Source organism: Eretmochelys imbricata, chromosome 2 (genome assembly GCF_965152235.1).
Source record: "Eretmochelys imbricata isolate rEreImb1 chromosome 2, rEreImb1.hap1, whole genome shotgun sequence".
NCBI classification, from domain to species: domain Eukaryota; kingdom Metazoa; phylum Chordata; order Testudines; family Cheloniidae; genus Eretmochelys; species Eretmochelys imbricata.
Genome location: NC_135573.1, coordinates 213034551 through 213049821, shown reverse-complemented (window position 1 = coordinate 213049821; position 15271 = coordinate 213034551). Strand labels below are relative to the sequence as shown.

General features: G+C 37.1%; 1 protein-coding gene across 3 annotated transcripts in view; it reads left to right on the top strand.

The window, feature by feature from the left end:
* AHR (aryl hydrocarbon receptor) overlaps positions 1-15271 on the top strand; it is a 119610-nt gene that overhangs the window by 83823 nt on the left and 20516 nt on the right. The window contains exons 10-11 of one of the 3 annotated variants that reach the window (XM_077811403.1): positions 28-1285; positions 11988-12243. In XM_077811403.1, the coding sequence (XP_077667529.1) occupies positions 28-1285; positions 11988-12050 (1321 nt within the window). In that variant the 3' untranslated portion in view covers positions 12051-12243. Of the gene's footprint in view, positions 1-27; positions 1286-7111; positions 10409-11987; positions 12244-15271 lie in introns of those variants that run through there. The other 2 variants (XM_077811402.1, XM_077811404.1) reach the window with 2 other exon arrangements.

Genomic DNA, 15271 nt, shown 5'->3' with positions numbered 1-15271 from the left:
ACTGTATTTTTTTTTTGTCAATTTCAGAGAAGAAGAAGGGGAAGAGCATTTACGGAAGCGAAACATGATGGTGCCTTTTATGTTTGCAACTGGTGAGGCCGTGTTGTATGAGGTAACTTTCCCTTTGCCTGGCCTAATGGATCCCTTGCAGACAAAGGTTAAAAGCACCAGGGTGAAAGGACCTCCTGCCAAAGCTACACTACATAAAGAATATGTTGATCCAAACTCACTTCTGGGTGTCATGTTAAGACAAGATGAGTCTGTATATCTCTGTCCTCCCGCTTCAGATAAACTTTCTTTTGAGAGAAACTTGTTTACGGACACCAGCGATGAATTGGGCAACATTGTTACCAGTGACTGGCAAGATAATCTCTTACCAACTGGAAATAACATCCTGAAACGGGAACAAACCAACTGTCCCCAGGAAAGCAACTTAATGCTTACTGAGGACAGTGCAGAGCTCTTTCAAGATAATAAAAATAGTGACTTGTACAACATCATGAGAAGTCTGGGTATTGACTTTGAAGATATAAAATGTATTCAGCAGGATGAGGAGTTTTTTAAAGCTGAATTTTCTTGTGTGGATGATATTGGAGACATCAACATAACTGATGAAATCCTGACCTATGTTGAGGATTCTCTAAATAATAAGCCTGACTTCTTGTATTCAGGTTGCCATCAGCAACAGACAACGGTTCAGAACTCTGTCTGTTTGGTACAGCAACATTTGGATAAGCAGCAAGTTAATCAGCACCAAAAACAAGTGGTTGAGCAGCAGCAGCAGTTATGTCAGAAGATGAAGTATATGCAAGTCAATGGGATGTTCACAAATTGGAACTCTGGTAGTAGTGTGCCTTTTAGCTGTTCACAGCAGCAGCCAGTGCAATATGTTTTTTCTGACATGCATGGTACTACTCAAGAGTTCGCTTACAAATCAGAAGTCAACCCTCCACCTCATGAATGTAGGCAGGAGTTTATGCCTTATAAACAGCCCACAACCCCTGTAGCACAGCTCTCTAGTTTTACCCAAATAGATTTCCCCATAGGACATTTTGACAGATCAATCTATCCTGGTTCTTCAAGCATGGAGGATTTTCTCAGTTGTTCACAACAAGTCCCCGAGAATCAAGAGTGTGGAATAAACTCTCAGCCAGTTATGGTAACTCCTCAAACATGCTATGCAGGTGCTGTGTCTATGTACCAGTGTGTTCCAGAAACTCAACCCAACCCTATGGATCAAATGCAATATAATTCTATGATGGAGGGTCAACTATTGTTAAATAAGGTATGATAAAGGACATTGTTAAATTTTCTTCCATGTTCTAATAGTTTTTAGCAGGAAACTAGATGGTTTATGGGATACAGACCTTATTGTCAACTAAGTCATTGGATCTGAAACTGATGCAGTTGTAGTAATGAATGAGAGGTACTGTAACTTCTGTTCATTAGCCTGACATGAGCCATGCTCAGTCCAGGTCCCAGGGGATGTGTCCATATCACAGGAACCTCTACAATTGGTATCTGTCAAACTTATACTTACAAAATATGCTTCCTCTCAAACCTAAAATTAGTTCTTCCAGGTCAAGGCTGAGAAGTGTGGCAGAAGCTTGGAGTATGTGTGTATCTATTTTGTAGGTAAATAGATTGCTGACTGTACAATTGTCTGGCACATTTAATTGTCAATTCATTACTTTACAATAAGAAAGGTAAACTTTCATTGTTTGGATTCTTAAAATACAAATCTTCTCTTTAAATCAACAGAATCTCACTGCTTAATTTAATATATTTTAAAGACCAATTAACATACAAATTTTGATTTTACATAACTTGCATGGAATCATATGAATCCCTGTCCTACATATGTGGAGGTATTGTGAGAGTGGTTTCAAACTGTGGGGCAACTTGTGGTACACCATTAAGTTGAGAAACTGGCCTATACATATTTTACTCATGAAATACCACAACATTTTTAAGAACTAAGACTTATAAATATGTTATACATGTACTTTTGTAAAAATTTAAAGTATTTCTTTTGCAGCGTTTAGAGTAATGTTAAGAATATGAGAAAAATTAGCACAAGCTACATAAATAGGGCATACACACACAAATAAAAATTAAATATTGGTTAGACCTTGATTGGTGGGACTAATTATCTTAGTGCAGGAAGTTCAAAGCAGAGCATGAACATAAATTATTTTAAGATACACCTATCTATAAAAACACAATTTTCCTTTCTTTAGGAGTATACAATTTTTAGTTTAAAAAACTTCCAAAAGAGAAAACTGTTAAAAGGGTTAAAAGGTTATTCAGAAGCATACCTTAATGCTACAGAAAAGTTTGCTCTTTAGGGCACATTCAAGCAAAACCAGACTGAATACTGATTTAAACTAGGAGTTATGTGCTAATTGTTTTGAATGTGCAAAGTCACTAGCTATATTGCACCTCAGTGAAAGAGAAATAATACGGCAGCAGAAAAAGGTCAAAACAATTATTTCCTGTTCCTCAAGTTACTGATTTAAAAACCCAGGTCTTCTCTACCTTTTTTGTTTTGTTTATATGCAACAGAAAGGAAGAATTATCTGAACATTGAAAATGGTAGCCATATCCATATTTTGCCAAGGAGAGTGCAAAACAAAATAAGGTAACACATTAAAATAGTGTAGCCATTCTTCAGAGGACATCTTCAGCAAAATTCTTCCTGGGTAGAATTGAGTACATTATCAGCTTTGGAAAAAAACCTTCCAATTTCAATACAATTATTTGACTGTAATAGCAGCAAAAATACAAAGGCATGATTCTTTTTCCAAAGAGTGTACATTCTAAGGCCATGATCCTACAAATGCTTGTGCACATGCGTGTAGGTATTTGCAGAATTAAAGCATTAACTGGCATGTAACATACACAGAGCAAGGAAGAAGAATACAATCAGAAAATGTACAGTCTATATTACATCATATCAGAAGTAAAATGAAGACTTGTTACGTTTCTTAATTCTTTCATTAATTAAATAAAATATAATTATAGAATTATAAAATTTCCTTTAAAATGTAGCATGCTTCTGCAAGGTTAATAGCTTTTGCTTGAGAGACCCAAGACTGGAATAGCATGAAGATACTTTGGCAAAGTTCAGTAAGGAAACTTACGCAACACTTGGCTGCACTGTGTCTCACTCTAGTCGGTGCTATTAATCCTTCATAGTCCTAGATAATAGTGTTGGAAAGCATCTCCTGCATCATCCAAGTTAATCTCCTTCCAATAGTACAGGATTGTCATTTACACACATACTCTTGAGCATTGTTATGTTGATGCCTATTTTTAATAACCAATTTAAATTTTCTTTTTTAACTTGTAGGTTGTTAATTTCTCACTATAATACTCATAGCCACTCTAATTATTTCCCACTTTTGTAACTTCATTTTGAAATTTTTTCTCTTCCCGCTCCTCAGCAAAGATATCATGCCAGAGTACTCTAGTGGATTGTCACAGTACTAACAAAATGTACTGTCATACTTAATAGGATATTATAAATAGTTAAAATTAAATCTAGTTGTTAGTCCATGAAAATGGTTAAACTGCTAGAATACTGTGTTCTGCTTTCACCTTTTTGTAGTAATGTTAATGCATCAAAGGGAGACGAGCAACCAGGACAGTCTTATGTTAAAATATATTTATATCATGTCTATATTTACTGGGGCTGTCAGAAGAGTGAATGATTCCAAACAAGTGTGTGTGAGAGAGAAATGGGTGTATACTTGTAGTCGTAATGACATGAAATAAGTTCCGTTCCAAAACCATGACTGTAAATAAAATGAATTTGAGACATGGTTACTGTAGATAGGGAGAAGTTATTAATGGTTACAGTAATAAAACAGGTGGGAAAAAGTGTATGGACAAGCATTTTGTGTCAGTTACCCTTTTTATGATCCTTCTATCCCTAGTTAGTTTCTATATGACAAGATTTGTAGTTAAGGTCCAGAAGGGACTGCTGTCTATGTCTACACTGCAATAAAAGCCATGCAGATGCATGGCACAGCTATGTTTGGCCCAGGGCAGCTGACTCAAGCTTGCAGGGCTATAAAATTGCAGTGGGGAGTGTCTCAGAGCTTGGGTCCCAGCCTGAGCCCAAATGTTTACATTGCAATTTTGTAGCCCCTGCCCCCTGAGCCTCATGAACATGAGTCAGCTAACCTGGGGTCTGAGACTCAGTACCATGGGTGTTTTTATCACAGTGTAGACATACCCTGAGCATATCTAGTCTGATATGCATAACACGGGCCATAGGAGTTCTCTGAATTAATTCCTGGTTAAATTAGAGCATGTCTTTTAGAAAAATCTTCAAACTTGATTTTAAAGTTTCTAGTGATTAAGAAGCTACCACAACCTTTGGAAAGTTCTTCCAATGGTTGTAAGACCAGTGTCCTTTTAGTAAACAGGGACTACTCCCCCTTACTAATTACTACTATATGCTCAGCAAAGTCTGCCAGACAATGCACATATTACTAAGTGATCTCACCACAAAATGGATTTAGTAAAGAACATTGAAATAATCCTGTCCTAGTGACTTAGTAGATATTTTCCATCTCTGACTTAAGATTCTGTGAATGTTTCTAAAGAGAAATGATGCGTCTGTCTCAGAAGGATTTGTCACAGTCAGAAAATCAGCTAAATCCACAGCTTCTGCCGGTAGTCATTAGAAACTCAAGAGTGAAAAGAGCTGTGCACACTTGCATGGCTTGTAGTATCAAGTACGTGCTATTTTAAGGCAGGCCTTAACTAATTTGGGTGCACCTCATGCCCTGTTAAATCAAGGCTACTTTGTAAAGAGTTCATGTAATTTTTAAAGTATTTTGCTTTATTTTCCACTAATATATGGAATATTTGTGCATATAATGATTTTTTTGCATATAAATGATTAAAATAATCCAGGGGGTGAGGGGGAATGCTTTTGAAGAGAATTGTTGAAATGCAGTATGTCAAAACTAATAAAAAACATTCAGCACTCTCACTTGATTTTGTTAGATATGGTGATGATCATCGTCAGTCATTCAAAAAACCCAACTGCATTAAGTGGGGTACGTTCCAATTTATAAGTGAACTGAATACGCACCCACAGAAGAACCATAAAAGCTGACCACCACCACACACTCAAAAATAGGACCTTAGGTGGGTTTTGAAATTGTAACATTCTTGACAAGGAAATTGGTAGTGTTGAGGTGAGGGGAAAAAATCACACTAAAAATCTGATTTTGAGAAACTTTCAAGACCTAGGTGTCTGCTCTTTCTGTCATTGGAGTCTGTGACAAAACTCCCATTAACTTCAACAAAAGTAGGATTGTGCCCATGATCTTTGTTTAACTTTCCATTTCTCTCACTAGTCCAGTGTGTTCTGTTTGCAACTGACCACAGAAATGAGGATTTATTATGATTTTATTATGCAACGTGCAGTGTTAGTATTTACTATTAACAAAAAGTTAGAACTGAACAAGTTTCAAGGCATACTGAAAATTTTTTATTTTAAAAAATGACCGCAGATTTGCAGTGCAGAACCAAAATATATTTATATATAGGAACCCCTATTAATATTTTTCTAAAAAAAGTCCCCCAAACAGTCTTGAGGATATAGGGGAAAATAAACTTTTAACATCTTAAATATCTATTATTTATAAAATGAAATACTTGAGTCTTGTGCCATTAAGAATGCTTTACATTCAAAAACCACTAAGCTTATTTTACTACTTCAGAAGTTTGATAATTAATTCTTCAGAACCAGTTTCAGAATTCCTGGAACGGCCAACTCCTTTTTAATTTTAGATGCCAGAAAAGTTTTCATAATCCTAAAATATTGCCTGTGATCTTTGTGTAATCTTAATTTGGGGGGAAGAACAAGACAGGTGGGGGAAAAACATAAATCCACAAACTCTGTCCTAAGCAAAAGCAGTTCTTGCCCCTGACTAGGGTAATCTTTGAGATATATGGAAATATGAAAAATGTATTATTGGGGGACTGAGTTCTTTTCTTTTCCATAGATAGCTCTCATGGATTCACATGTCCAATTCATAAGGTGACACATAGTTGCTATCAGACACAGTATAGGATTTTTCTGTATACAGTATTAAGCTTTTAATCCTTTATTGGGTATCGCATAAAAACTTTTATTGAAAGGTATGATTGAAATATTTTACTGAGTTCAACAAAAAGAAATAGCTAGACCATTCCCTTTAGATATCAGACATACCCAGTGTGGTGATGGTTAATTTACTATTTGTATTGCAGCAGTGCCTAGAGGCCTCAATTAAGGGTCAAGATCCATCTGTGCTTGAGGTTGTACACACCTGTAGTAAAGACAATCCCTGCCTGTAGCTTATAGACTTAAGGCTTGTTGACAGGACCATGAGTTTGCCTTCTGTGCTGTGACTTCTGCTTATGTTAAACGTGACTGTTTTACTGTGTCTTTGTACTTCCCTCTTTACCCATCCCAACATGTTGTATCTCTCTATTGGCCCCAGCCATAATGCAAAGGGCTTGTCTACAAGCGTATTTAGTTTGTGGTAAGGTATGAATCTACTCTGCACTAGCCTACTGTGCTCTAGCTGTGGTGGGTACCATGCTGATGCACATTAACTTTTCATTAATGTGCCAGTTAGGACTAGTCTCAAAGTTTCAAAGAACTAAGATCTAGTCCTGTCTTAGGTCTGAGATAGGCATCCAGTCACATACAGAAACTTAGGCACCTAGGGGACTTTTACAGAAAAAATATAGTCCTCAAGTAAGTTTAGACACTTACATGGTTTGATAGCCACTTATCGTGGGTTTTGTGGATTGCAGTGGTGCCTAAATCTTGGGTTTAGGCACCTGAGTCACTTTGTGGACCTGGAGCTAGGTTAGCTGATTATGACTAGTTTCTGCCCCTATAGAAGAAGCATTTCTTTCAGGATTGTAGTGGGGTTTTTGTGGGGGGGTAAACACCACCAGAAGCTTAGGCAGAGAATGCAGAAAGAGTCCCTTTTTATTTTAGGATTAGGAATCTCTAATCTTCCTTGTGCATTTCACTAAATGCTTTTGAAGTTTTTTAAAGAAAGCAGTCCGTAATCCTTGTAATTTTTTTTTCCAGTTCCAAAATGGTTTCGGTGAAATAAACTTACATGAAGCATATCCCTCTCAGTTAGATGTCATCAATAACACACAGACTGCTACACACCTTCAGCCGCTTCATCATCCAACAGAATCCAGACCTTTCTCAGATTTGGCATCCAATGGATTTATGTAATTCAGAGCCAATATCCCATTTGTGGTTTTTGATGGCTGTCACTTTGGCCTGTGAAGGAGAGCTTGATAAGGCTATGGACACTGGGCTTAAAAGCCCCGAATACATTTTGAGTAGTTGAGGCTGGTTGCACTATATACCAATAGGACATGTAATCCAAAACCTGACTTTTTGGGGTAGAAATAGGAACTATACTTTGACTAAAAGTGTGCATGCGCTGTTGTCAGTCAGACTGAAAATGTGATGTTGCTGCAATATGGATTATGTACTACATACATCGCGTTGTAGAACATAAGATAAGGTAAATGGTTTAATTATTTAGAAAATAAATGGGCACTTTGACAACCTACCTAGTAATGGCACAAAGGAAAATGTTTTCACGCTTGAATTATTGCCAGATTTTATTTTTTAAAAATTGAAATTTAAAAAGAATGATCTAAATTTAAGAGCATCAGAAGCACTTATTTTTTACTGCATACTAAGCTTTTTCCTTTGATTAATTGCTTGTTATTTTAGCTCCTTTTGTTTTAATTTCCAGTTCTAGCACTTTAATAGATGGATTAAAACAAGGATTTGATATGCAATTTGAGGTTTTATATAAACAAATCCATTGCATTCCTCCTTTACTGACAATCTTAAGTGCCTCACAACTTAGCTACCTTATTTCTGAAAGGAAGCTTGTTGTGGAAAACATTCACCATAAATTAGTCATCGACATTGTGTGAACTTTTAAGTAACATATACAGTGCTATTGGCTTTCTTTTTTCTATAAAGTTTTTAGCAATTGCTCTTTTGAATTAGACTCAGTTCTGAGTCTGCAGAGTTGTAACACTTATCTGGAGATGTAAATGTTTTACATTTAGTTCAAGTAAAGGGTTTTGTTGTTCTGTACTACACATCTGCTTTCTTCAGGTAAAACAGGGTAAAAACAGAGATTTTGCATGGGGGAAGATTCCTCAAGATTAGTTTCAGATTTTCAAGGCTGAAAAACATGTGCCTTATCTTGTGTTAAAACACTTGTAATGTTCTTCGGAAATAAAAGTACAAGGCTGCTCTATGCAAATACTTTCACTAGAATGGTTATCAAAAAGGATTAACTTTTAAATTATGGGGGAAGAGCTGTCTCAATAGTAAATAGTATTGAGGTTTACTTTTGTAAAAAAATGTCTTCACTGATAGTCAAAGTTCGATTGACTGCAGTTTTCAACATTGCAGGGGGGAAGGGGGGGTCTGCTATTATTAAATGTTATCCCTGATAAATTGCACTCTAAAGAAAGTGATCATTTTTTCATTTGTGAACCCACTTGAAAAGAGCTATGTGCAAAATATAAAATTGAAAAAAAAAATTAGTTCAAATTAGAGATTATCCTAGTAATGAAAAAGATGTTTGTATTTTTTGTTTTCAGAAAAGCTAAAAATATTGTTTTGGGTTTTTTATTTGAGAGAATTGCTAGAATTGTAGACACCAATGTTTGGTGCAAAACAGTAGCATAATGGAAAAATACAGAAACGTGTATATGTTCAAATTATTGCATACTCTTGTGTGCTGTATTGTTCATATGTAATGTCTTTGTAAAATATTTTAAAACAGTTAATTTTAAAGTGTTACATCATATATATAAAGATGAAATGTTTACATTCGTTATGTATAAATATAAATTACAGTGTAGGCAGTTTGTTAAAAAGGAAACAAAAATAAACCACCTTCCTCCTGGTTGGTGTTCATATTGTTTAATACAAGGACTATTGGAGTTTTTTAACTTGAGGAGAGAGAATATTTTGCAAAATTGTTGAAGATATGATGCGGGAGCTTTCATTCCACCATTTGTGCAATCTGCACTGAAATAACTACAAAGCTAAATACTGTGCATTAGATTTTCATCCCATTTCTTTGATTTCTTCTTTGAAACACACTCTCCAAAAGTAAAACTCATTTCCTTCTATAGTGTAATATGATCTGCTAGACAGAATATCAAATTCAGTTGTAGAATTTCAGATGCATGACTCTACCAGTTCCTTTAAATAAAGTTACCAAGGGAGAAACGTATGTCAAGGAAATAACTTGTATTAATACTCTTCATTATTCAGGAAAGCCCTAAAAAGAAATTGGCTTGGGACATGAAATTAAAATTTTAAGAGTTTCAAACTTTGTGATATCTCATGCTGAAAACAAAAAGTTGATTTTAATAGCATCTGGATTCACATTTTAACATTTAAATTTTTAATTTAAGGTAAGTTTTAACCAATTTCTTGCATTTCTAGTTAGTGTATCACTTTTTAAGAGAGTGAATTTGACAATCTGTTATATAAATTCTGTAAAACTGAAAGATTCAAAGGGATAATGTACATTTTTACATCAGTATAAATAAAAATGTATCTGATCAGTCTAGCTAAACCAAAACCTTCTTGTTCTATCACTAAGTGCCAAGGAAGCAGCAGTACTAGTGTACTACCTTATTATAAACATTAGTTTTGTGTTATACATAATATCAGTTTTTTTCTGTAGCTGTGCCTACAACAAACCCATGATTGACTGTGTATTAGTGAACTATTAATCTACACCAAATTACTTCAAAAGTGCACAGGAAATTTTGAATGTCTTCATTAGCCCTCCAGTTCTGTTATGATATAAGATATAACCCATTGTTAATCAGTATTATTACCCATTTTTGTACCAGTTTTCTTGGCTTGTTTTGCTTTAAGTTCTTATTTCTGATTTGCTATGCCTGCACATGCCATGCAGTACGTTTCTTGGCTTAGGGTATGTTTTTTGTAGTGTTCTTACTAACCTTCAGCAATGTTTGTAAAACATAATATATGGTAATAAAATAATCATATGAATGTAGCTGATATGTATGTTCTTTCACTACAAACAGTTCTTTGTCTATGGCAAAAGCTTTGTGATTTCACCACTGTGGACTTTGGAATTTCCAAAGTGTTAGACACAAGCACATGGAGACAATTTGGTGCTGTATATAAAAACATACATTTGAACTGTAGTTCTGTATCAGAATGACACAGAGAATGGTAACTGGCAGCTTATCAACATTTTAAATAGTCAGCAACAATTAACAGTTGTGTTGGATTAGACACCACTTGCTAACCAGATAGTCTGATACCAGGAAACCTGAGTTTGATAGGCCCAATATTTGACTTAACACTTTTGTATTCACTTTGTTTTATAGGGCTCCATATTCTGAATGAAAAATGTGTAAACATTTCCTCTGAGGGGAAAAAACTCAAAAAAACCTGATTATGTACGAAGTGACAAGCAGTTATTTTAAAGTAAGAGATATGTGCATATGAGGAAAGAGTTTAATAGGAGAACAGTTGTCTTCAAAGAGATTATAAATCAGTCAGAACCTTTTAATAAATATAAAACAAAAAAAACCCTTGATCTTGTGCTCTTTTAATAAAAAAAAAAATACTGAACAAAGTCTGCTATAAAAGGAAAAATGCATTTATTCTTCTGGAATATGCCTTTCTTTGGTGAGTTAGACATGGCATGACCAACTCATGAGTTTTCCATTTGTGAGTCATGTAGTCATCCTTGCCTCCTTTTAGAAAAAGTCACTTCCTTTCTCCTCACACAGAGGAAGGCTTAAGTGATACACAAGCCTTGTACTTTCCCTCTTCTGCTTCTCAGTACATAGAGGAATATGGTCCTTAGCATTAAAGGGAGTTATCAATCGCTATCAAAAAGAGAATATTCTGTCCATGCTCTGTAGTATTACAACTAGTTGAATAGTGAAAGTGATCTCAAATATTCCTGGAGTAAGGCTGTCTGACTATTTGGATGGCTGCTGAGCATTTTAAAAAGTTAATGAATCTCAAATGTCTCACTAATTTTAGCACAAATGATTATTCATCCTAACATGTTCATCATTGCTCTCCTTGTGCAAATTAAGGATGTCTAGTTGGCGTGAACAATTTGCAAATAAGCCACAGTCTGAGTATTTTAACACAATTTTTGGCTAATTTAAAATGAAAACACTCAAAGGCCATCCATCAGGTTACTAGATTTTAAGACCAAAAGACTTTCAATAAGTGGTTCTTGCATCAAGGCCATAACTTCAGGGTGAGCTAAATCATTTCTTTTAGAAAGACATCCAACCTTGATTTAAAAAATCCGTCTTAGACAAATTCAGGCTAGCAATATCTTCAGAGTCTAGTATCAGAAATCTTCACATTGTGTAACTATAGACTGATACCAAGTCAGTTCTGAACCTTTTTTTAAGTAAATCCAATAGATTGCGCTTTTTTAATCTCTTCCTGTAAATTAGGTTCTGTAAGGAAGTCATTCTTATCTCTTTTCTGAATACTTTCCAATTTGTTAACATCCTTTTTAAAGTGTGGACACAACTGGATACAGTATTGTAGTAATGGCATCAGTGTTGATAACACCCTCCTACTTCTGCTTGATGTTTCTCTATTTATACATGTATGGATTGCATTTGCTTTCTTAGCCATCATATCACACTGCGTTAATGTTCAGCTGTTTGTCAACTATGTCCTCCCTAAGTCTTCTCTGAGTTCCTGACATCCAAAATAGAGCCTCCCTTCCTAGAAGTATGACCTTACATTTAATTGTATTACAATCACATGTTCTCCAAGTAAGCCCCAGCTTACCATGTGATCCAGATCACTCTGCAGAACAGCCCTGACCTTATGATTATTTTCCACTCCCCAACTTTATCAGCAATGCTTTTATATTTTCTTCCAGATCACGGATAGAGATATTCAACACCATTGGGCCAAGAACAGATCACTGTGGAGACCCCACTAAAAGCATCCTCATGAGATAGAATGCAAATCATCAAAAGAGAATATTCATCAGCTAGACCACTTATTATGTATTGACTTTGTATAGTGCAAAGTCAAATGTCTTACAGAAGTCTCTTATGTTAATGCACTTTGTCAACCAAACTCTTAAGCAAAAAAACTGACATGAGTTTCAGAAGACCTATTTTCCATTAAATGATGGCAAGTGGTATCAAGTATGCTACCATCCTTTAATTCTTTACTGATTGTGTCTGTGTTAACCTTGCCATGGTTTTATCTGATATCCATGTCAAGCTAATCAGCCTGTGGTTACCTGAGTCATTCCATTTATCCTTTGTTCCAGGCACTGCAGGAAGACACACAAGATGCTAGGTTTCACTTTATTATGTAACTACTGGGAACTGTTTGGCAGTAACTTGTCCAGGTACTGGTCATTTTCCCTCTTGTCATCTAGTCCTCTGAGTGGAAGGTTTCTCTCCATCTAGATGGAGCTAGGCTGTTCTCAGGGGCGGCAGATGATGGAACAAGGAGCAATGATCTCAAGTTGCAGTGGAGGAGGTCTAGGTTGGATATTAGGAAAAACTATTTCACTAGGAGGGTGGTGAAACACTGGTTACCTAGGGAGGTGGTAGAATCTCCATCCTTAGAGGTTTTTAAGGGCTGGCTTGACAAAGCCCTGGCTGGGATGATTTAGTTGGTCCTGCTTTGAGCAGGGGATTGGACTAGATCTCCTGAGGTCTCTTCCAACCCTACTCTTCTCTGATCTCTCCTGCTTTGTATAAAATACTTTGTATAAAATACACTTCACTCGAGTGTAGACTGGAAGCTGGGTCTCCCAAGAGAGTGTACTAGCCACTCAACTATGAAGTTACTCCTCCTTAGTGCCCAATTAGTATTTAACTATTTTATACAAAGTAGAGCAGCTTCAGCAGGGGAGATTTGCAAAAGATCCAGCCCAACCTGTCTGAGATAGTCCAGTAGTTAGGGCACTGGGTTGTGGATATGAGTTCAAGTCCCTGCTTTAAAATAAGGCTGGGCAGGAATTTCAACCTGACTCCCCGTGTCTAAGGTGAGTGTCCTAGCCACTGGACTGTTGGAACACGTACAAAAATTCCCAACCTGCTCTTTACTGGATGTTTTTTGTTGGGAGCCCGAGCCTGTCTGCAAGCTCGGAGCACACCTATGGGATCAGACCCACAGGCAGTGGAATGCCTTGTTTCCCAAGCATTTCAAGCAAAGCACACTGTTTTAGGCAAAATATAAAACCAGTTTATTAACTACAGAAAAATTGATTTTAAGTGGTAGGCATAAAAGGATCAAGATGCTCACCAAAGAAAATAATAAGCACCTAATCTGTATTCTAGAAACTAAACAAAATTTGAATCAAGTAATAGTCTCACCCGCTAGATATTATAGTCCTTAATGCAGACTTCCCTCCTGAAGTCTGGACCAGTCTCCTCAGCTGATCGTCATCATCTTGGCATTGTGGTTGTTTTCAGCATAGGTGGTAGAGGAGAAAGTCCCCCTTATGCTGCACTGTTTCTTATTTTATACCCTTGGCCCATGTGCCTGGCAGACACTAGCCCAGGCATGTCCTGGTGGGCTTTGCTGAGTTACAGTGAACAAGCAGCCCCTGAGTCTCAGTGGTGGATCAGTTCCCATTATGTGGGGCTTTCCTACTTGAGTCTCTCAGATGATTAATGGACAGTCAACACCTGTCTGGGCAGGGATCCTTGGCATGCTACTAGCAAATTTACAGCGTTTTACTAAGAACCATAAAGCATAATCTCATAGCTCTATACACACTAATGCTATACATATTTGGACAGAAGAATGGGCTTCAGCAGATCATGACCTTTCATAGGATAGCTTACATGGCAAGCTTTGTATGAAATATTACAACCGTATATGAATAATGAATATAGGGGTTGCAGGGTGCCATTCTGAGGTACAGTGTCTCACACCTTCCCAGTGGCCTTGGGATCCAGATATGAGATGTTCCAAATCCTGATGATGATTAGGCGGGGGGAGGAACTTCAACTCAGAAATGCTCTTGAACAGGAACCATTTGATCAGCTGGACCCACTTGCCCCTGCAGGGTTATCATCATCCTCACCAGATGAGGCACTCATGCCAGCCTCACCATCACTGCCTAACTACTATAGACAATTCCAGAACCTCCTGAGGAGAATCATGAATATGCTCTAGATCCCCCTCAAGGAAGCACAGCCAACCCCTCCTAAGCTACTGAATATCTTGCAGAGTGCGGGTCTTTCGTACAGTGGCACTTGCAAATCAGTGAGGTCATCTTAGAATAGGTCATCATGGTTTCTCACACTCCAGCCACCTGTGCGCTCACTCTGAAAAGAGCAAAGAAAAAATACTTTGTACCAGCTAAAAGGGGTGGAATACATATTCTCCCTCCTTGCTCCAAACTCTTACATGCACATTGTCACTGAAAGAAACAAGCAGCACTAACCTAGATCTACACCCACAGACAAAGAGGCCAATGTCTAGACCTCTTTGGGGAAAAGAGCTTAACTTTGGCAAGTTTACAGTTCTGCTTAGCAAACTACAAGGCTTTGATGGTCACAGATGATATTAAGATATGTTTTCTGGAATTCACCAACAAAGGGCTGCAAGAACACAGACGTCAATTCCAAGCAATCATCAAAGAAGGTAAATTGATAGCCGGCTCTGCCTTCCAGGTTTCCATCAGTGGACGCATCAAATACAGCTTCCTGCTCGATGGAAGCATCCATGGTTATGAAGCAGACCTCGTTGCTCCAATTCTCTGGATTTCCCAAAGAAATTCAATCCACCACGGAGGATCTGACTTCTGAGGGAAATAAACTTAATGAGCAAATATGAATCATTGCACACCGTCAAGCACTCAAGAACACTTCTTTGCTCTCTGGATATCTTTATCTCAGCACTTACAGACAATGACTAGCTCCCCAACCATTTTGCTACCAGAGGGCTTACAGAACTCCTAGGAAATACCAAAGAATGCAGTTCAGTAAGCAAAATGTTCTCCCTTCATTCTCTTGTCATCCCCAGTCTCCCTGCAAGATGTCCTTTTGATGTGGCCTTTGAGAGCAGAAAATCAGTGCTCCTACCAAATCCACTCAGACTAGATTCCTTCACCCCCATTTGTTGGCCACTTAATTCACTCTTCCTCCGCCATATAGGATCAGACAGATGGGTGCTGGAGATAATCACTGC